The 15794-nt window shown below is 43.6% G+C and overlaps 2 protein-coding genes across 6 annotated transcripts in view; one reads left to right on the top strand and one right to left on the bottom strand.

The window, feature by feature from the left end:
• Positions 1–15794, top strand: part of pcxb (pyruvate carboxylase b) — a 297628-nt gene that overhangs the window by 185055 nt on the left and 96779 nt on the right. The gene's annotated exons all lie outside the window — the stretch shown is intronic.
• Positions 1–15794, bottom strand: part of LOC311251734 (leucine-rich repeat and fibronectin type-III domain-containing protein 4) — a 40997-nt gene that overhangs the window by 13339 nt on the left and 11864 nt on the right. For all 3 annotated transcript variants that reach the window (XM_084344364.1, XM_084344362.1, XM_084344363.1), the window contains 5 exons: positions 6187–6798; positions 5921–6083; positions 4090–4260; positions 3239–3400; positions 1840–2574 (listed from right to left, as the gene is read on the bottom strand). In XM_084344364.1, coding sequence (XP_084200490.1) covers positions 1840–2574; positions 3239–3400; positions 4090–4260; positions 5921–6083; positions 6187–6772 — 1817 coding nt within the window. In that variant the 5' untranslated portion in view covers positions 6773–6798. The remainder of the gene's footprint in view (positions 1–1839; positions 2575–3238; positions 3401–4089; positions 4261–5920; positions 6084–6186; positions 6799–15794) is intronic.

Here is a 15794-nt window from a genome sequence, read left to right as displayed (position 1 = left end):
CCTACCTCTCCTTTCTCTTATTTCATTGTGCTGTCAGTGTTTCAGCCACTGTTCTGCTGTAGCATCAACCACACACATAAATCTTTCATCAGTCTATGGTTGTAAATGCACTGGCAGTAAACTTTGAATGCATGCGGGCATAATTCATGTACACTGCAATAATGTCGTACATGTAAGCACACTGAGTAGCTAAAACCAAAGCCACGCTGTCATATTTTGAAAAACAAGACTTGTGTCAGACTCATTTCCTCCTGGCCTTCATCCTGACTTCCTCTCTCTACCCATGTTTGTGTTGATGTCTGAGCGGTTAGTTTTATGAAGGTATCACAGCTTTCCGGTGCCAGCGTCGTGAGTGTAAAACTTGTGATCCATCATTTTTCATGCAAAACGAAAAAGGTTTGTTTCACAGAGACTGTTTGCTTTGATTTATTCCTCCTCCTAAGCATTTTGGCTCTCTTTGGCTGTTACCAGTCTACAAGCACTCCTCCCTCATTCTTTTTGCTAGGCCCACAGCTTCTGTGCACAAATTGGCCCACAACAATGGACAGAAGCAGTCACTGGCAGCTGTCTTGAGCATGAAAATTAGCGTTTCTTTTCTAAAACGGCTACCTTCAACTCACCAGGCAGGGTGCGGCAGTGCTTCCTTGAATAATTTGCAATAACAAGAACAGCCCTTAACCAAATTCAGTCTTTATGAATGTTTGATTACTTTACTTCCTCTGAGCGCATGGTGAGTAAACATGGAGAGTGACATGTGAGGGAATCTCATTTTAAATGCAGAATTAAAGGTTTAAATGGGCACTGTGGAGTTTTGGAGAAGAAATTCAAACTCAGAATTTTAATATTCACAATATTACTGAGGTAATAATACAAATTCAGAAACAATTTGGCACTATATGCTGCTCTGGACTTGCTCTTGCATTCAGAGACACTAAATTCTTCCCTCTGGAGGTTTTTATGTTTCAAGGCCCACATTTTTGAAAGCTCTCCTCCCTCATAGTCCCCTTTATTCCCTCAACATTCATCCACTTGTCTTCCCATTCCCCTCTCTGACTATACACCTGTTGGCTTCTAGTGTCACACAGTGATGGAGATGAATTATTGACTACCTTCGCCCCTTTATCCCTTCATCCGTCTCCCCATTCATCCTTCCCTTGAGCTATCCAGCCGTCCAAGTACAAGGTGAACAGTTGCACTACTGAAGTGTCATGCTGTAATGGATAAATATTTAAGGAGTTTTGCATGAAAATGGGATATCCGCCTTTTTAGGGGGGAAGACGCTGACAGTCAAAAAATCATTTGTGGTCGCATGTAGAGAAAAAGCTGCTACTGCAAAACGATAAAGGATACCTTGGGCAAGAACACCGATCAGCCACAACATTAAAACCACCAGCTTTATATTATATTGTGCAGGAATCCCTTGTGTCGCCAAAACAGCATGACACATCGGGGCAGAGACACAAGACTTATGGGGGTGTCCTGTGGTGTCTGGCATTGGGACATTGGCAGTGCATCCTTTTGGTCTTGTGGGTTAGGGGGTGGGGCCTCCATGGATCAGACTTGTTCCTGCACATCCCACAGTTGCTTGTCAGAATTGGATCTGGGGAACTTGGGGATTGGATCAATGCCTCTTGTTCTTTGTCACGTTCCTTGCATCAATCCTGACCAGTTTTTGTGATGTGGCAGGGCACATTGTCCTACTGTTACTGTATTCACTTGTCAGTTTTTTAATATTCTGGGTGATCGGTGTGTGTAAGCAACTCGTAAAGTAAAATTCACATTGGCTTCTACTCTCTGCATAGTGAGTAATGTGTATTGTGTAGCAAAAGTTGACCTCACCTGTAGATGAGGGTCTCGTCGGCGGTGCAGTTGTACTGTATCTGATACATCCAGACAACGTAAGCTGCAGACAAACGCCCCAAATCCCATCGGACCTGAGCCGAGGTTGATGTAACCCCTTGTACTCCAACCATCCTTCCTTCCTCCTCCTCCGCCTCGTTGTCCTCCATGCTCCCTCCGTCGACCCTCTCCCCTTCCGAGGCCCTGCTTCCGTCAGCCTCATCATCCTCACCTGCACCTCTTTTCCCATCCTCCACCTCTCCTCCACGTCCTGCGCCGTTGTTAATTCCTCCGTTTTTCCCCGTACTGATATCCGAAGAGCCCGGATCGTTCCGTATAATCCCATTAGTCGCGTTCATGTTGTTTTTGGTGTTCACGTTGGTATTCCCTGCGTTTCCTCCCGCTCCTCCACGGTGAGGCAGGGGGATTATTTTCAGGTCCACTGTGGCAGTGGCTTCACCCGCTGCGTTTATTGCGATACAAGTGTATGCCCCATCATCCCGGGCAACTGTTACTAAGATATCCAATGTCCCATTGCTGAAGGAGCTGGTCCGGGATGAATTCGCAACGATGCGGTCATCTGGTGAAACCCAGTGGATTACTGGCTCAGGGTCGCCAATGGCACGGCATTTTAGCGTGGCTCGCTGGCCCTCCAGCACCCACAGCTTGTGAGTGTGACGAGTGATGAGAGGTGGTTCACAAGTAAACTCCTCCTCAGGAATCGACCAGAAGTATCTGAGAGACAAAGGGGAGGAAAAGGAACAAAGCCAGTGAGAAAGGGAGAGCAGAATCCCCTTTTTGGCTAAGTACAGGAATTTGTCTTGTTTTGTCTCTCCAAGGTGGGTTTGGCAGATTAATGTGGTACATTAACCTAAAGATCTATGTGCTCTTTATCAATTAAAGTTTAAAGTTCAATATCGCACAACAGTCGGAACAATTCCCCATGATAGTCTGCAGAAAACAGGACTAAGCCAAGTGTAATTAATGGTGATAGCGATGACAGATGACAACGACAGATGCTCATTTTCCTCCTCAACTGTTTGTTTTCACTACATACTTTTGACTTCAGGGTTGTACAGGAACATTTTTAGCAGAGAGATGTATGGAGGAGACTCGATATCAGAATAATGAGTACAGCAATAGCACATTGTTTCGAAACACAGTCCTACAGGCGTCCCTGTCCTGCAGGTTTTTGCTCTACTTCTATTCTTGCATACATGATGATCCAATTAAGGCGTCATAAACTGTGAAGCCTGTAATTGGATATGTGCTAAAACAGGGCAAGAGCAAAATCTTGAAGGACAGATTGGCCTTGAGACAAGGTTGGGAACCACTGGTGTGACTCAACACATCATTTTAGTACGATAGACAAATGATCCATTAATTGGTTGATGTTTACCTTCCAGCCAGGTGAGGTGGTGTGGCACACGTCTCCATGTCGTCTCCACGGATAAGCCGCCGCAACCATAGCAGTTCGCAATTGCAGTGCAGCGGGTTTCCACCAAAATTTAAGCTTATGACAGCATTGTAGGGGGTTGGGCTTATTGCACCGGTCTGGGACCTGATGATGAAAGTAGAAAGGCCATCAGTTCAACCCTTAATGGAGTTTCTGGAGACTTGTAGAAGGAAATCGATCCCGTTTTGAACTACCTCTAAAAATGTATCTTACCTCATTATTCACAATTACAAATGTGAGCATGTTGATCAACAAGTTTGAGTCCAAATAACACAACTGTCTTAACATTCAAAAACATTTAGAAACCAACCCAAACGCAGTACTCTTATAGTGCTAATACTCATATATATGAAATGGCTGGCTGTTATAGCATAAAAGCTCAATCTATCGTATAATTTCCTTTTTTATTCAGTTGAAAGTTTGCTAGCCAGAGATCATACAACCCATAAAGTCCTTATGTATTCACCTTAGAGCCTTGTGCTCTAATGGCTTTCTTTGTCATGCATTGTGTAGAATGAGCTAATGCTTCCTTTGAATATGATAATGAAACAGAAAAAGGGAATTAATGTGATAACACAGTGTTTGGTTTGAGTTAGCATATACATATTGCTTTAAACATTCAGCACATATGGATAATAAGATGATGAATGTCTTGACACCAGCATCGTCTCCCTGTCTTTCGGTGCCAAAGCGCTCCTGTTAAAAAAACACTTTGGTGGCATTTTGGTCTTCCACAGAGTATTTCCACTAAGCCACTTCTTAGAGAAACACAAAAGACACATTTTAAGAGGTACCTTGCAAAGAGGGGATCAGGAGGCAGGGTTCGGAGCCTGTTGGAGGTCATATCCAGCCTTGCAAGCTTATACAGCTCTCCAAAGACTCCTTCAGCTATGTGGTCTATCAAGTTATGGTCCAGGTTGAGTGTGTGGAGACTGGCCATGTTCTGGATGGACTCCCACGGTACCCTGTAGCAATAAAAAAAGAGGAATATTTAGAGTAAGTGCTGGATTCATTGAATTAATAGACGTTGTGCCAAGATTGGTCATTTATTTTTTAGGAGTGGAGAAACTAGAGAATATCTCTTGAAAGTAATAGCAGCTGTGAAGACAAACTCCCCACTTGATGGTTAGTTTCCCCTGTGGGACACTGTATAAGAGATTAGCCTGATTAAAGGATGGTTGTGCTGCTATTCGATCAAAGTTTATCCTCTGTTCTTTACACTTGCCAATGTTACTCTGCAGAAAACGGCATAGGATAATGGTGATTGGAATGACAGACAACAACAACAGATGCTCATTTTCCTTCTCAATCCATCTCTTTTTGTGGGTTTTACCAGTTCCATCTGTGACCCATTGCTGTCGTCATTTATATTCCATTGTGCAGACTTTCACTTAAAAACTGTTTCTGGCCGAATTAGTGAGTCAAGACTGATGACGAAGACACATCAACATAAAAAAAAAAAAAAAATTGGAGTCGGGTTGCTAGTTGCTTACTTTACAAACAACAGATGGGCAAGATCTTTGTCTAACAGGCATGTTGGGGAAGGACGAACTCCTAATGTTTTATTAAATCATCTTTGTGGTTAAGGTTATCGTTGCTGCATTGCTCAACACCAGTGTCCAAGAAGGATTACAATGTGAAAGCAGTTCAGACTCCACAGCTGCTCTGAAAAACTCTCCTAAAGTAGCATTTGAACAAATTTAACCTGCAGGAGGCACCAGGTGTTCCTCGGTTCCCTTCCCAATTAAATTACACAGGTGGGCCTCCCAGCCTGGATAATCTCTTCCCTCTAGCCTAAAAAAACGTTCTCAAATGACATGATCTGTTTCCAGATTTGTGCCTTTTTTACCTTTCGAATAGAAAGAATCAGTGATGTAGGCTCGCTTTGAATCTGAGGCTGTAAAGTGTCCTCTGAGTAACCCGCAACAAAGGGCAAACAGCCGTTGCTAACGTATGCATCATTAAAACTCTTTGCACTTCTCTTATGGCTTGATGGAGGTTGGAGAAAGGCCAGAGAGACAAATGAAAGAACTTTAATCAGAACTGACAGACAAAAGCTGTTGAATTCATTAACACAGTGGGGCACTATGAAGAGGAGAATAAGGTATTGATAGAGAATATCATCATTCTTCTGACTTATTATTTTGCATAGAAGAATAGTTATTGATGCTGAAACACTCTCCATTGTCCAAGATATAGATGAGTGGAATACTACACAGCGCGCTAAAAGACAAAACTTATGTAATAGCTATAGCAATGCACACTCATACACAGTAAAGTGAGCTCAGGCGTGCACTCATCAAATCTTAACAAAATCGAAGTCAAAGAAAATTAGGACCTCATCAAAATTGATTCACTTTCAATTTCCTGAGCTTTTAGTCTTCTCCTTTCAGCCTCAGCAGTTTGAGCTTGGTTCACTTCAACGTATTTGCTGACTCTTGCTTGATAACACAAGGCGTTTCTACTATGCTTTAAAATTTCGGTAGCTGCAGCGTACACTTGAGACTGAGACCTGAGCACCGGAAACTCGAGAGTAGTACAGTTTGTTTCTACTTAACAAAGCAGAACAGAGCAGATCATATGAATGCAAAATGCATGGGTGATCACAGCAAGATGAAAACCTACTTCCTGAGGTTATTGTAGGACATGTCGAGGTCTTCCAGTGTGAGCAAGAAGTCGTCAAAGGCCTGGGTGGAGACTTTGATCAGCTGGTTGTTGTTGACGATCAGGTGTTGCAGATTGACCAAACCTGCGAGATCCCTGGGTCCAAGTATTGTCAAGCGATTACCTAGACACACAAATATAAGTAATAATAACCACTTAGTGTTTCCATGAACTTGATTCATGTTAATATTTTACCAAAGTAGTTTAAATCAGCTGTTTTGGCTCACCATCCAGATGCAGCGAGCGCAAACTCTCCAGGTCAGCAAAGGCCATCGGTCGGATCTGGTGGATGGTATTCCTCGACAGAGTCAAATCAACCAATCCACTCATGTTGACGAAGTCACTCCCGCCCACTTCCATGATGAAGTTGTCGGCCAGTCGCAGCTCAACGGTGCGTCGGTCAACGTGCGGGGGGACAAACAGGAGGCCCTTGTCGGCGCAGAGTGTGCTGAGCGACTCCGAGAGGTTTCGACACACGCAGTGGAAAGGACAGGCCGAGACCACGCCCCAAGTCTCCCCTGCTCCAATCAGAGAAGGCAACAGGCAGCATGTGACCAGAGTCAGCCAGTGAAATGCTGGGAATGGGACAGAGTCAGGAAGGGTCCTTTTCGTAGCCCTGGGGCAGGCGCAGTGGATGAGATGCGATGATGAGGGCAAAGATGAGACTAGGTGAGGGCGGAGAATAGAAAGAGAGAGGATGGATGGAGGGAAGAGGGAGGGGAAGGTGGAACGTTCTGCCCTTTGTGCAGGATGGAGGTGTGTGTGGGGCAGGTGTTTTTGTCTGCGGGGGTTGAGGGGTGGGGGGACAGGCATGGTAGAACGCCTGGCGATCCACAGACCTGGAGGGAGACAAAGAGAGAGAATGGAGAAAAAAAATGAGCAAGATGGGTTTTAGACTCACTCCCTGGTCAGACATTGTTTTGTAAGAGATGTCTGAAGTGTGTTTTCATGTCGTCTTTCTGTCTTCCACCTACTCTGACTAGACAGAGCTGGAACAAGAGCCTGTTTTGCACGCACACATACTTGTGTGGGCCAAGGCCTCCTCTTAAATGAGTACCACTCTGCCTACTTGGTGCTTCATAGCATGAAAAATCCATATTGAGAAATGGTTCACACCCCTGCAACAAATTATTTTCTTGCTGGTACCTCTTAGGCCCATTTTACACAAGAGAACCCAGATCTTTAAGCTTTGCATGCCTACACTGGCATGATTGGTCCTTGGACCACTGTTGATTTGATTAGTGAAACATGCTGCACACACATTTTTTTGAAAATGGTGGTCATAAGTGGTTTTAGTTGGTCCTTTCTCATGATAATCCCGCCCCTGATGTAAACACTGTCAAAATGCAAAGAACTAGACCAAAGAACTACCGCTTCTAGAGAAGGCACTGGCTCTGAACCAGCACCTTAAGTGTCTTGGTCGAAAAAGGGTAGTTCCCTTCAGCCCATTGTCTGCATTTCCAACGCAGTCTAAAGAGCCACAAAGATTAGGCAAATTAGTCAGCTGACGTATGAAAAAGTGATGTTCCTGTACTTATGAAAAGTACAAGCCCCCAAGCAGGGACTTTCTGTGGGGTAAAGTAATGGTATTAAAATTAGACTCTGCCCCTGCAGTGGAAATACAAGTTCCTCCAAAGGGTCCTAGTCCCTAGGGAAAGTTCCTGCAGTGGAAATGCATCTTTACAGATACAGCACACAAAGTCCCATGTACCTCTTCACCACTACAGCTTACTGCCTAGCAACAACATCCCAAAATACTGAACACAGCCGGTCCCCATAGTAACAGTTACCTAGAAACCTGTAAGAGCGGATTAGACGAATGTTATATCATCGGACCTTTTCTTAAGACTGTGTCAGTCAATCAAATTAGGTCACCAGCCTTGATTCCATGACGAGATTCAAGTGGAACACGATGTCGGTCTCAGTCAAGTACACAGACACAAGGGTCTGATTGTATTTTCAGACGTGCAGAAAAGCTCCAGCAAACACCCGCTGTGTGCACAGACATCCCTAAAAACAGCTATGTGATAATAAGGTATAGAGATGAGTCACTGCCTCTGATTGGCATGCATAATAGTTGTCATAGCAACTGTAACCTAGATACAAAAAGAGTGACAAGGAGTGTTGGTAACAGTCACAGTTGCGGCGATGAGGGAGAGGCGACGGAGAGGATGAGACAGTGAGTCAGAGACAGACAGACAGAGAATAACTAACGTCACTGGAGGGTGACAGGTGTATTTCTATGTGGAGCAATCTGGAAACTTTGCGGAGTAGAGCCTTGAGCATATAATGTATGCAACCTAATCCTTTGAGTAACGACCAGACACAACAGTATATCATGCTGACTTTACAGGTTGACACAAATTGCCAGCTCAATATTTTCCATTAGGTGCTAGCTTTGCTCTTTCTGCGTGAAACTAGAAGAGGGTTTACCATTTAGCTCGGATATTGAAGCAGCGTCGATGTCAAAGCACAGGGGTTTTCCAGCAGCATTTTCTTTTTCTCCTCCCCTCTACTTGGTTTGCTTTGGTCCGTTTCCAAATTGTGAGCTATATTAGCATTTCTAGAAAGGCTACGGCATCTCTTTTTTTGTTTAAAGTATGCATCAAAAATATAGATAAACCCAGTGCTTGAAATGGTGATACTTTACATCTCAGGCCCCTGTTGAAGCAAAGAGAAGGAAGGAAATAGGCAGTATCCCTCTTGATGATGGGAATAGATTATATATGGATTACTTAAGGCACCTAGAAATGGTATCATTACTTCCTTAATGTCAGGCACTTCCTCTTGAAAGATGTTTGGGCAGATCATTAAACCAATGGGCATTCAGTTAAGAAGAGAAATGCACTTTCATTTGATAAGACGGGCAGCAGAAAGACAGGTATGAGCCCATTCATATCAGCTTTAATAAGCTACGTCGACACAAGTGTTAGAACTTAAATCTTGTTGATGATTTCTTGCTACTTAACTCTAAATACTAGGCTGTTTCTCGGTTGCTCCGGGGAGTGGTAATAACTACCAGGAACTCGGTACCTTCTTCAATCCAAACCTTAAAAATATAACTCCAGCAGAGCACATGGCACCACAGATAGTTATTTCCTTATGTCTGGTGTCATCAGTTTCAAAAAATGAAGCAGCAGCAGAGAAGGGGTTGGGGAGTGCAGGGAGATGGGGGGGGGGGGGGCAGAACAGAGTCACGAATGCCTACAGTGACAGCCAGTCCCCAGGGCAGTCGACGCTGGATGTCGACTGTTCCTGAGCTCCCGTGGAGGCATGCATACTAAAATGTGAAAAAATGCTCCAGCAAAAAAGTGAAAGGCCACTTAAAAATGTGTCTACTCCGCGGCGGGCCCTGAAAGAGCCCCAAAGTCGGGTGTTGTTGTAGAACGAGCAGGGCACTTCAGCCCAGGCCTCGACCAGATTACCCCTGTGCTCTGCTCATGCTTGCTCCTCAGACAGCTTATTTTACCCGCGGCATGCTGAATGTCAATACGCTCACGCACACTCCTGTTGTGCGGTCTCTCCACTCCTTCGTTTGACCTTTATGTTTCCTTCATCCCCTTGTTTCTTATCTTTTCTTGCCTCTGCCCTGCTTTCTCACTCTCGTAATAACTTACTAACCTGCTCCTTCGTCTCATTTTCTCTTACTCTTGCTTCAATTTTCACCTCTTCCTCCTTGTGTCATGCCTTCCCACACCTTCACCCTCTTCCCCACCGCTCTCTTACCTACCCTCTTCTTCTTCAACTGGCTCTATTATTAGAGACTGTTCTTTGTTTCCTTGCCATCCATCCTCCACCATTTATCTCTCACTGCAGTACTCCTCCTTGTGTTTCCAATCTTTTCCTATCCCGTCTCTCCATCTTTGCTCACCTTCCATCTTATAACCCTTTCTGCCTCTGGCTGCTCTGTAAATTTCCGCATTTTCTACCTTTGTGTCTCATTCCCCCTCTTTCTTTCTTTCTCTCTGTCTTGTCTGCCCTTGAGGCAACCTGAGTACGACAATGTTATCAGTCACAGCTTTACCTCGCCACCTTCTCCCCTCTTTTTTTCCCCCTCCACTTCCTGTGTCTTTTTGTCTTGTCTCTCTAGCGTTTGCTGACTCTGCTGCCCTCCATGTCTCCTTGCCTCCCCTGCTCCTACTTTGAGTCACACACACACACACCCTCAGATCATACATGCCATACGCATTATGCCTCATTTTGCTTGTCTCTGAGACTCCCTCCCTCCTTGCTCTCCCCTTCCTTCCTGGCCTCCTTCATTTATCTAACTTCTCACCCATCTTTCCTCCCCATCTGCTTCATCTCTTCATTTTCCCAGGCCCTTCATTTTTCTCTCTTACCTCTTCCTCCTCACAACTCTGAAATCTCTCTCCTACCACTCCTGCATCTCCCTCTCCCCTTCATCTCCTGCTCCTCCTCTATTAGGGAGCAGATCTCATTTGCGACTAGAGCAGTGCAGTATTGAAGCTTTCTGATGCACACACACAAGTCAGGTGTAACCGATCCGTCTGCTTGGTGATCGATCTGCCCCGGAGAGATGGATAGCACCCTGTCCCATTCGTTTACACTCCTTTTCTTGCTCTTTCTCTCCATCTCTCTCAGCCTCCTCTTTCATTCCCTCTTTCTATCTTCTTCCTTGTCTTTCCCATTTAAAGGTGGCAATCATACTAGTAATTGAGTTTCACAGGTATGTAGAGTATTCGATCGGGGTGTCACTTTGGGTATAGTGCGGCTAGGTGTTGGTGCATTCACTTGTTTGCTGCTGGAGGCAAAATAAAATGTGAATCAGTGTGTGTTTCAACTACCTTTTTATGCAGATATATTCGAGAGGATGTGGCACCAGTGTCTACAGCCGGAGGTACTGCAACATCAAATATTAAAAAATTCTGTTTCCATCTGTCTTTATCAATCTTTTTCAGTATGACAGTTCTTTCTAGCTCTAGCCAAACCGATTTTATTTTTTGCAATATTTCGTCTTTATTTTTGAATTTCTGACACCTCCGCTTAGGTTTTTTCAAGTAAAATGCAAACTAAAACCGCGGACGGAGATTTACCCTGTGTGTCCATTATTCTTCATGTTATTAAATGTCCATAACAACTTGAAATTGATCATCACTAGTACAGATATTCAGTTAAATCCTAAAACTTGAGATTAAATGAGTAATTTAAAGGGAAATTCCACCAATATTCCACATTAAAGTGTGTTTACAGGTCTTGGGGAGTACAACTGCCTATGTGGAAAAAGTAAAACCTTTTGTGGCTCAGCAGAAGCTGCATGCGATCTGATAAATTGCCTCCAGTGATGTCACTCAGTGCATTGTGGGTAATATAGGTGGTGGTTGTTTTGAAAAGCATTCCAGTGGTCTACCATTGTACTCCTATAATATTGCCTTTTCTATTCCACACATTATTCTTCCTTTTTAAAACCTGCTGCCTACATTACCCACAATGTAACATCATCATTGGAGGCAATTTATCAGATCTCAAGCAGCCTCCTCTAGAGCCGTAAAAGGCTTTATACAACTTTTTTCAGACCTGTTAACACACTGTGATGTGGGAAATTGGTGGAGTTAGCCTTTAACCCTTCAAAATTTAAAAAGCTGTCCTTGTCTCCAGATTTGTTACTCAACTGCTCCAGTTTGAAGATTTTATTGTTGCCATCATCATTTGCCACACAGTGTTCTCATTTGTAATTTGCACTCAGCTCAAAAGACTACAGTACTTGTTTGAAATAGTTTGGATACTTGAAAATGACAAATTTCCCATTAACTGATTAAACTCTCGATGCGATAGTCAAAGGACACGACCTATCAGATTACCTATGAGTCACTATTTCAGTTCTCTCAGGCAGTTATGGAACTGCACTACCATCAGTATCGGTGTATACTATTTTCTATACATTATAGACTCTGCTTTTATCTTGTGTAATTTCTCCCCTTATCTTCACCTGCCTCTTTGCTCTGTTTCTTGCACTGCTGCAGCACTTGAATTTCCCCTCTGAGGATCAATAGTGTGCTCTCTTATACAACGTACTGCTGCAGCACACAGTATGTGTAAGTTTCTCCATGTGTCTGTGTGCGCAGTCACTGCCATAAGCTAGTATATTCACTTTTTATATATATATATGGTTGTGGACACCATCATGCTTGTCCAGTGTGTGTGTGTGTGTGTGTGTTCTTGTGTGTAAATTAATGTGACATTTCTCAGCACTTAGCAAGCCTTGACTTGCTTTTAAGAGTTTGCTGCTGAATTTGCAATAAGAAGGGAACGCACAGATGTGAAGCGTAATGTACATTAATTCTCTCGCTCTCTTGCTCACACACACACACACACACACCAAAGCAGCAAGCGTTGCAGTGTAAGTCCCCTTTGCATCAAGCCTGCTTGATACTTTTGGGAAAGGAAAGAATAAAGGTAGCTAGTCAATGAAAGATAGATGTTAGCGAGGCAAATCACAGAGGAGCAGAGGACAGAAAAACAGCAAGAAAAAAGATCAGAGAAAGAGCAGATGGAATTTAAAGAAAATCCTGTTTGTGTGTGTAAAAACACATGAAAGTACATGTGCTGGTTGTTTGTGTCTCGAGTGTGCGTGTGCGCGCACGCTCTCCTAGGCCTGTGTACCGTTCGAGTGCCTGCAGCCGCCTAGTTTTTTAAAAAAAAAACTTTAGTTTCTTTCTTTTGCTCCCTCTATTTTGGGAAACCTCTCACTACACCACCCTGCGTGAACCCTCAACCCTCCAGAGAGCAACAAACAGGCGGGTGGAGAGAGCAGAAAGGGCTGCATGGAGTGAGCGAGAACATGAGCTAAAAGCATCTGTGTAAGGAAGGAAACTACTCAGTACCCCCAGTGTTGGAGCACGACTCGGGAGCTGCGAGGCTGAACCTAACCTCACCCTAACTTCCGAAAGTTTCTGTTTAAACACCCACCACAGCCCCAGGAGGGCGAGGCTTCTTTTTGTGAGGCCAGCTAAATATGAATCTGCTAATTGCTTTAGAACGATGAATTTCCATTAAGGTTTCTTCTTTTTTTTCCTCCTTTTATACTTTTGAACCCGACCCAAACACACGCAATTAACAGAAGCTTCAGGCATGACATAAAAGCTCTAATGTTGCTTCACATGCACTTAAAGGCATTAATTCTCTTTAATTCTCTGTAGACTAGCATAAATGTCAGGTGCTCTTGCATGCAAACCAAAATTAAAAATACACTCTGTGTTTTTGCATGTATATTTCCAGATCTGCATATTTGAGGACGTGTTTGTGCATCCTTTCTGGAATGCACAAATGCCATTAGCCTATAATCGACTTAAATCGACTTAGGGAATGTTGCAGTGTTTACAAACAAGGGGATTTGTATTAGCTCTCAAAAGCCACTTATCACAAGCACAGTAATCCACAGATCAGATTGGGGTAGTGTGAATAGGTACACAACGAGGCTTCAGTCAAAAACCACTGACAGCCAGTCGCCGCAGCGTCAGGAAGAGGTTCACATTTGACCACTAGGCATCAAAAGTTGAAGGTAGAAGTTCCTGACAGTGTTTGATCTGAGAATACACATAAGCCCTCCTGGCGAGAACGCAGCGATCGTATAGAGAGGAAACCTATTTTACTGAAACGATTTCAGTTACACCGAGATTTCCTCTGCATGCACTCTTCCTCATAATCCAGGCCATTGCTATTAGGTGAGAGCGCTTGCATACAGAAACAACCGCAAGCATACCAAAACAGTCTTCCCACACAATCATAATTATAGGGAGGCCGACACACACACACACACACACACACACACACACACACACACACACACACACACACACACACACACACACACACACACACACACACACACACACACACACACACACACACACACACACACACACACACACACACACACTCTCTCTCTCTCTCTCTCTCTCTCTCTCTAGGCAAGAAACAAAAGAACGCCCACATAGCCTCTTCGTGCGGCAGTCGTGTGTACTGTAATCCCACTCATCCTTTTGATACTACCACTCCTCTGTCATTCCTCTGTCGTATTCTGTCCTCTTTAGTCAAACAGAATGTATAGAAAGCGCAGGGGAAGAGGGATATCAGTATTGAATAGGGAAAAAGACAACAAACAAGGGACGCAAGAGAGGCTAACTGTTTGAAATGCAGCGAAACGGAGCGACAAAAAAAAGAGAAGGAAATTGGAGAAGAGTGCACAAGATGGTGGAAGAAGGGGGTGTGGGATTGGAGGGAAGAGCTGAGAGCTACCGGGGAAAAGAACGGAGGAAAGAGCTGGAGTTTGAGGAAGACGGAGGGAGAGAGGGATGAAGAGTCAGTGTGTATGAATGCGTGTCGTTAAGTCGATGGGCAGAGAAATATGTAGAGGCGATAAACGGGTGAAGGCCACCATCGATCACTGTCAGAGAGAGGGATGAGGGAGGGAAGAGTGGATTTGATTAGGGAAAGGGAGAGCGGTGTTAAAAATGAGTTGGTGAGGCATCACCATCATGATGGCGGAGAGAGGACAGGAGACAGCAGAGAGAGGGGACGTGAAAGGTGATAAGGTGAGAAGTAAAGGAAGAGGTGACTGGTTGTAAAGGATTGGCTTGGGACATATTACCCCTGGCTGAAACTGTATTGCCACGATTTGGCCAATGCAATGGTCTTAAAATGTTTAATAGAGACACTAAACTGTTATTAAAGGTCAGGAATTAAAAGTCAGCATTAATTGTGAGATAATGAAGAGCTGTGCCGTGGTTGAATTTGGATATTTGTACGGCTATCGTTTGAAATATGATACTGGAGTTCCTGTAAAGTTACAGAAACAATAAATAAACAAAAAACTTTACCAGAACTGTGTCTTAAAGCTTTAGTTTCTAAGATAATCGATCACTGAGTCTGATTCCCAACTGGTCCAATAGTGATGCTTTGGGTTCCCGAACAGATTATATTATTTGTGAAATTTGAATTAAATCGGCAACTAGCTGGTCAGAGATTAAGGAAACAAGAATAAAAATCAGACCATACCATCAATACTGTACTGGGTATCTTTTCAGGTTGATACCAACATCGATATTTGGGAATTTAAAAAGTTAGCGATAACAATATATTGCTGTATAGGTGTGTTTTTACATAAAGAGTTGGCAAGCAGATGTTTGTTTTTTTTGCAAATTTATAAATGAGGATCCTGCAAACTAACGAAAACAGAAAATCCATGTCTTCATGTCCGTTTAAGGTCTGTGGCTGTGGCAAAGAAGTGTGACTATCCGTAGCTTACAGACACGGGGAGCATGTAATCCTAGTCTTTTTGTCAAGTGTGTGCCTCTCAAAAAAAAACAGGAAAAAAATCTGCAAATGTCAGTCATTAAGTGCTTGATGCGTGCTTGTTTTTCAGTCTGTACAGTCATCCGATTTTTCCAGTCGTATAGGTAGGGGGTACTGATGGAAAGCGCTCACAGAACCCCCTGAGGTAAATGATAGGAGTGAGAGAATAGAAATGGGAAATCAAGAGCGAGGAACTGAAGTGTGTTCTCTATAAAATAAAAGGACTGCGGTCTCCTCACAGTGGGGCTCCAAAATAATACACTTCTTCTGAAATCCTCCACTCAACTAATTCCTCCCAAACCTCCATGTTGTGTTGGAGAGAGAGAGAAAGAAACAGCTTGTGTATCTGTGTGTGGAGAGAGCAAGTGTCTGTTTCTGTGCGTGTAGGCATTTGTATGCACGACCCTCTCTCACTAAATCCTGTTGGAATCCATCCTACTTGGAAGATTTTGATAATTGTTTCTATTCGTGGAACGTTGCACAGTCAGATATTTGAAATGTTTTTGTTGGAGTTGTTTTTTTT

Source organism: Pagrus pagrus (genome assembly GCF_965226575.1).
Source record: "Pagrus pagrus genome assembly, chromosome: 22".
NCBI lineage: Eukaryota > Metazoa > Chordata > Actinopteri > Spariformes > Sparidae > Pagrus > Pagrus pagrus.
Note: the sequence above shows the minus strand (reverse complement) of the source record. Positions and strands in the feature narration are given on the sequence as shown.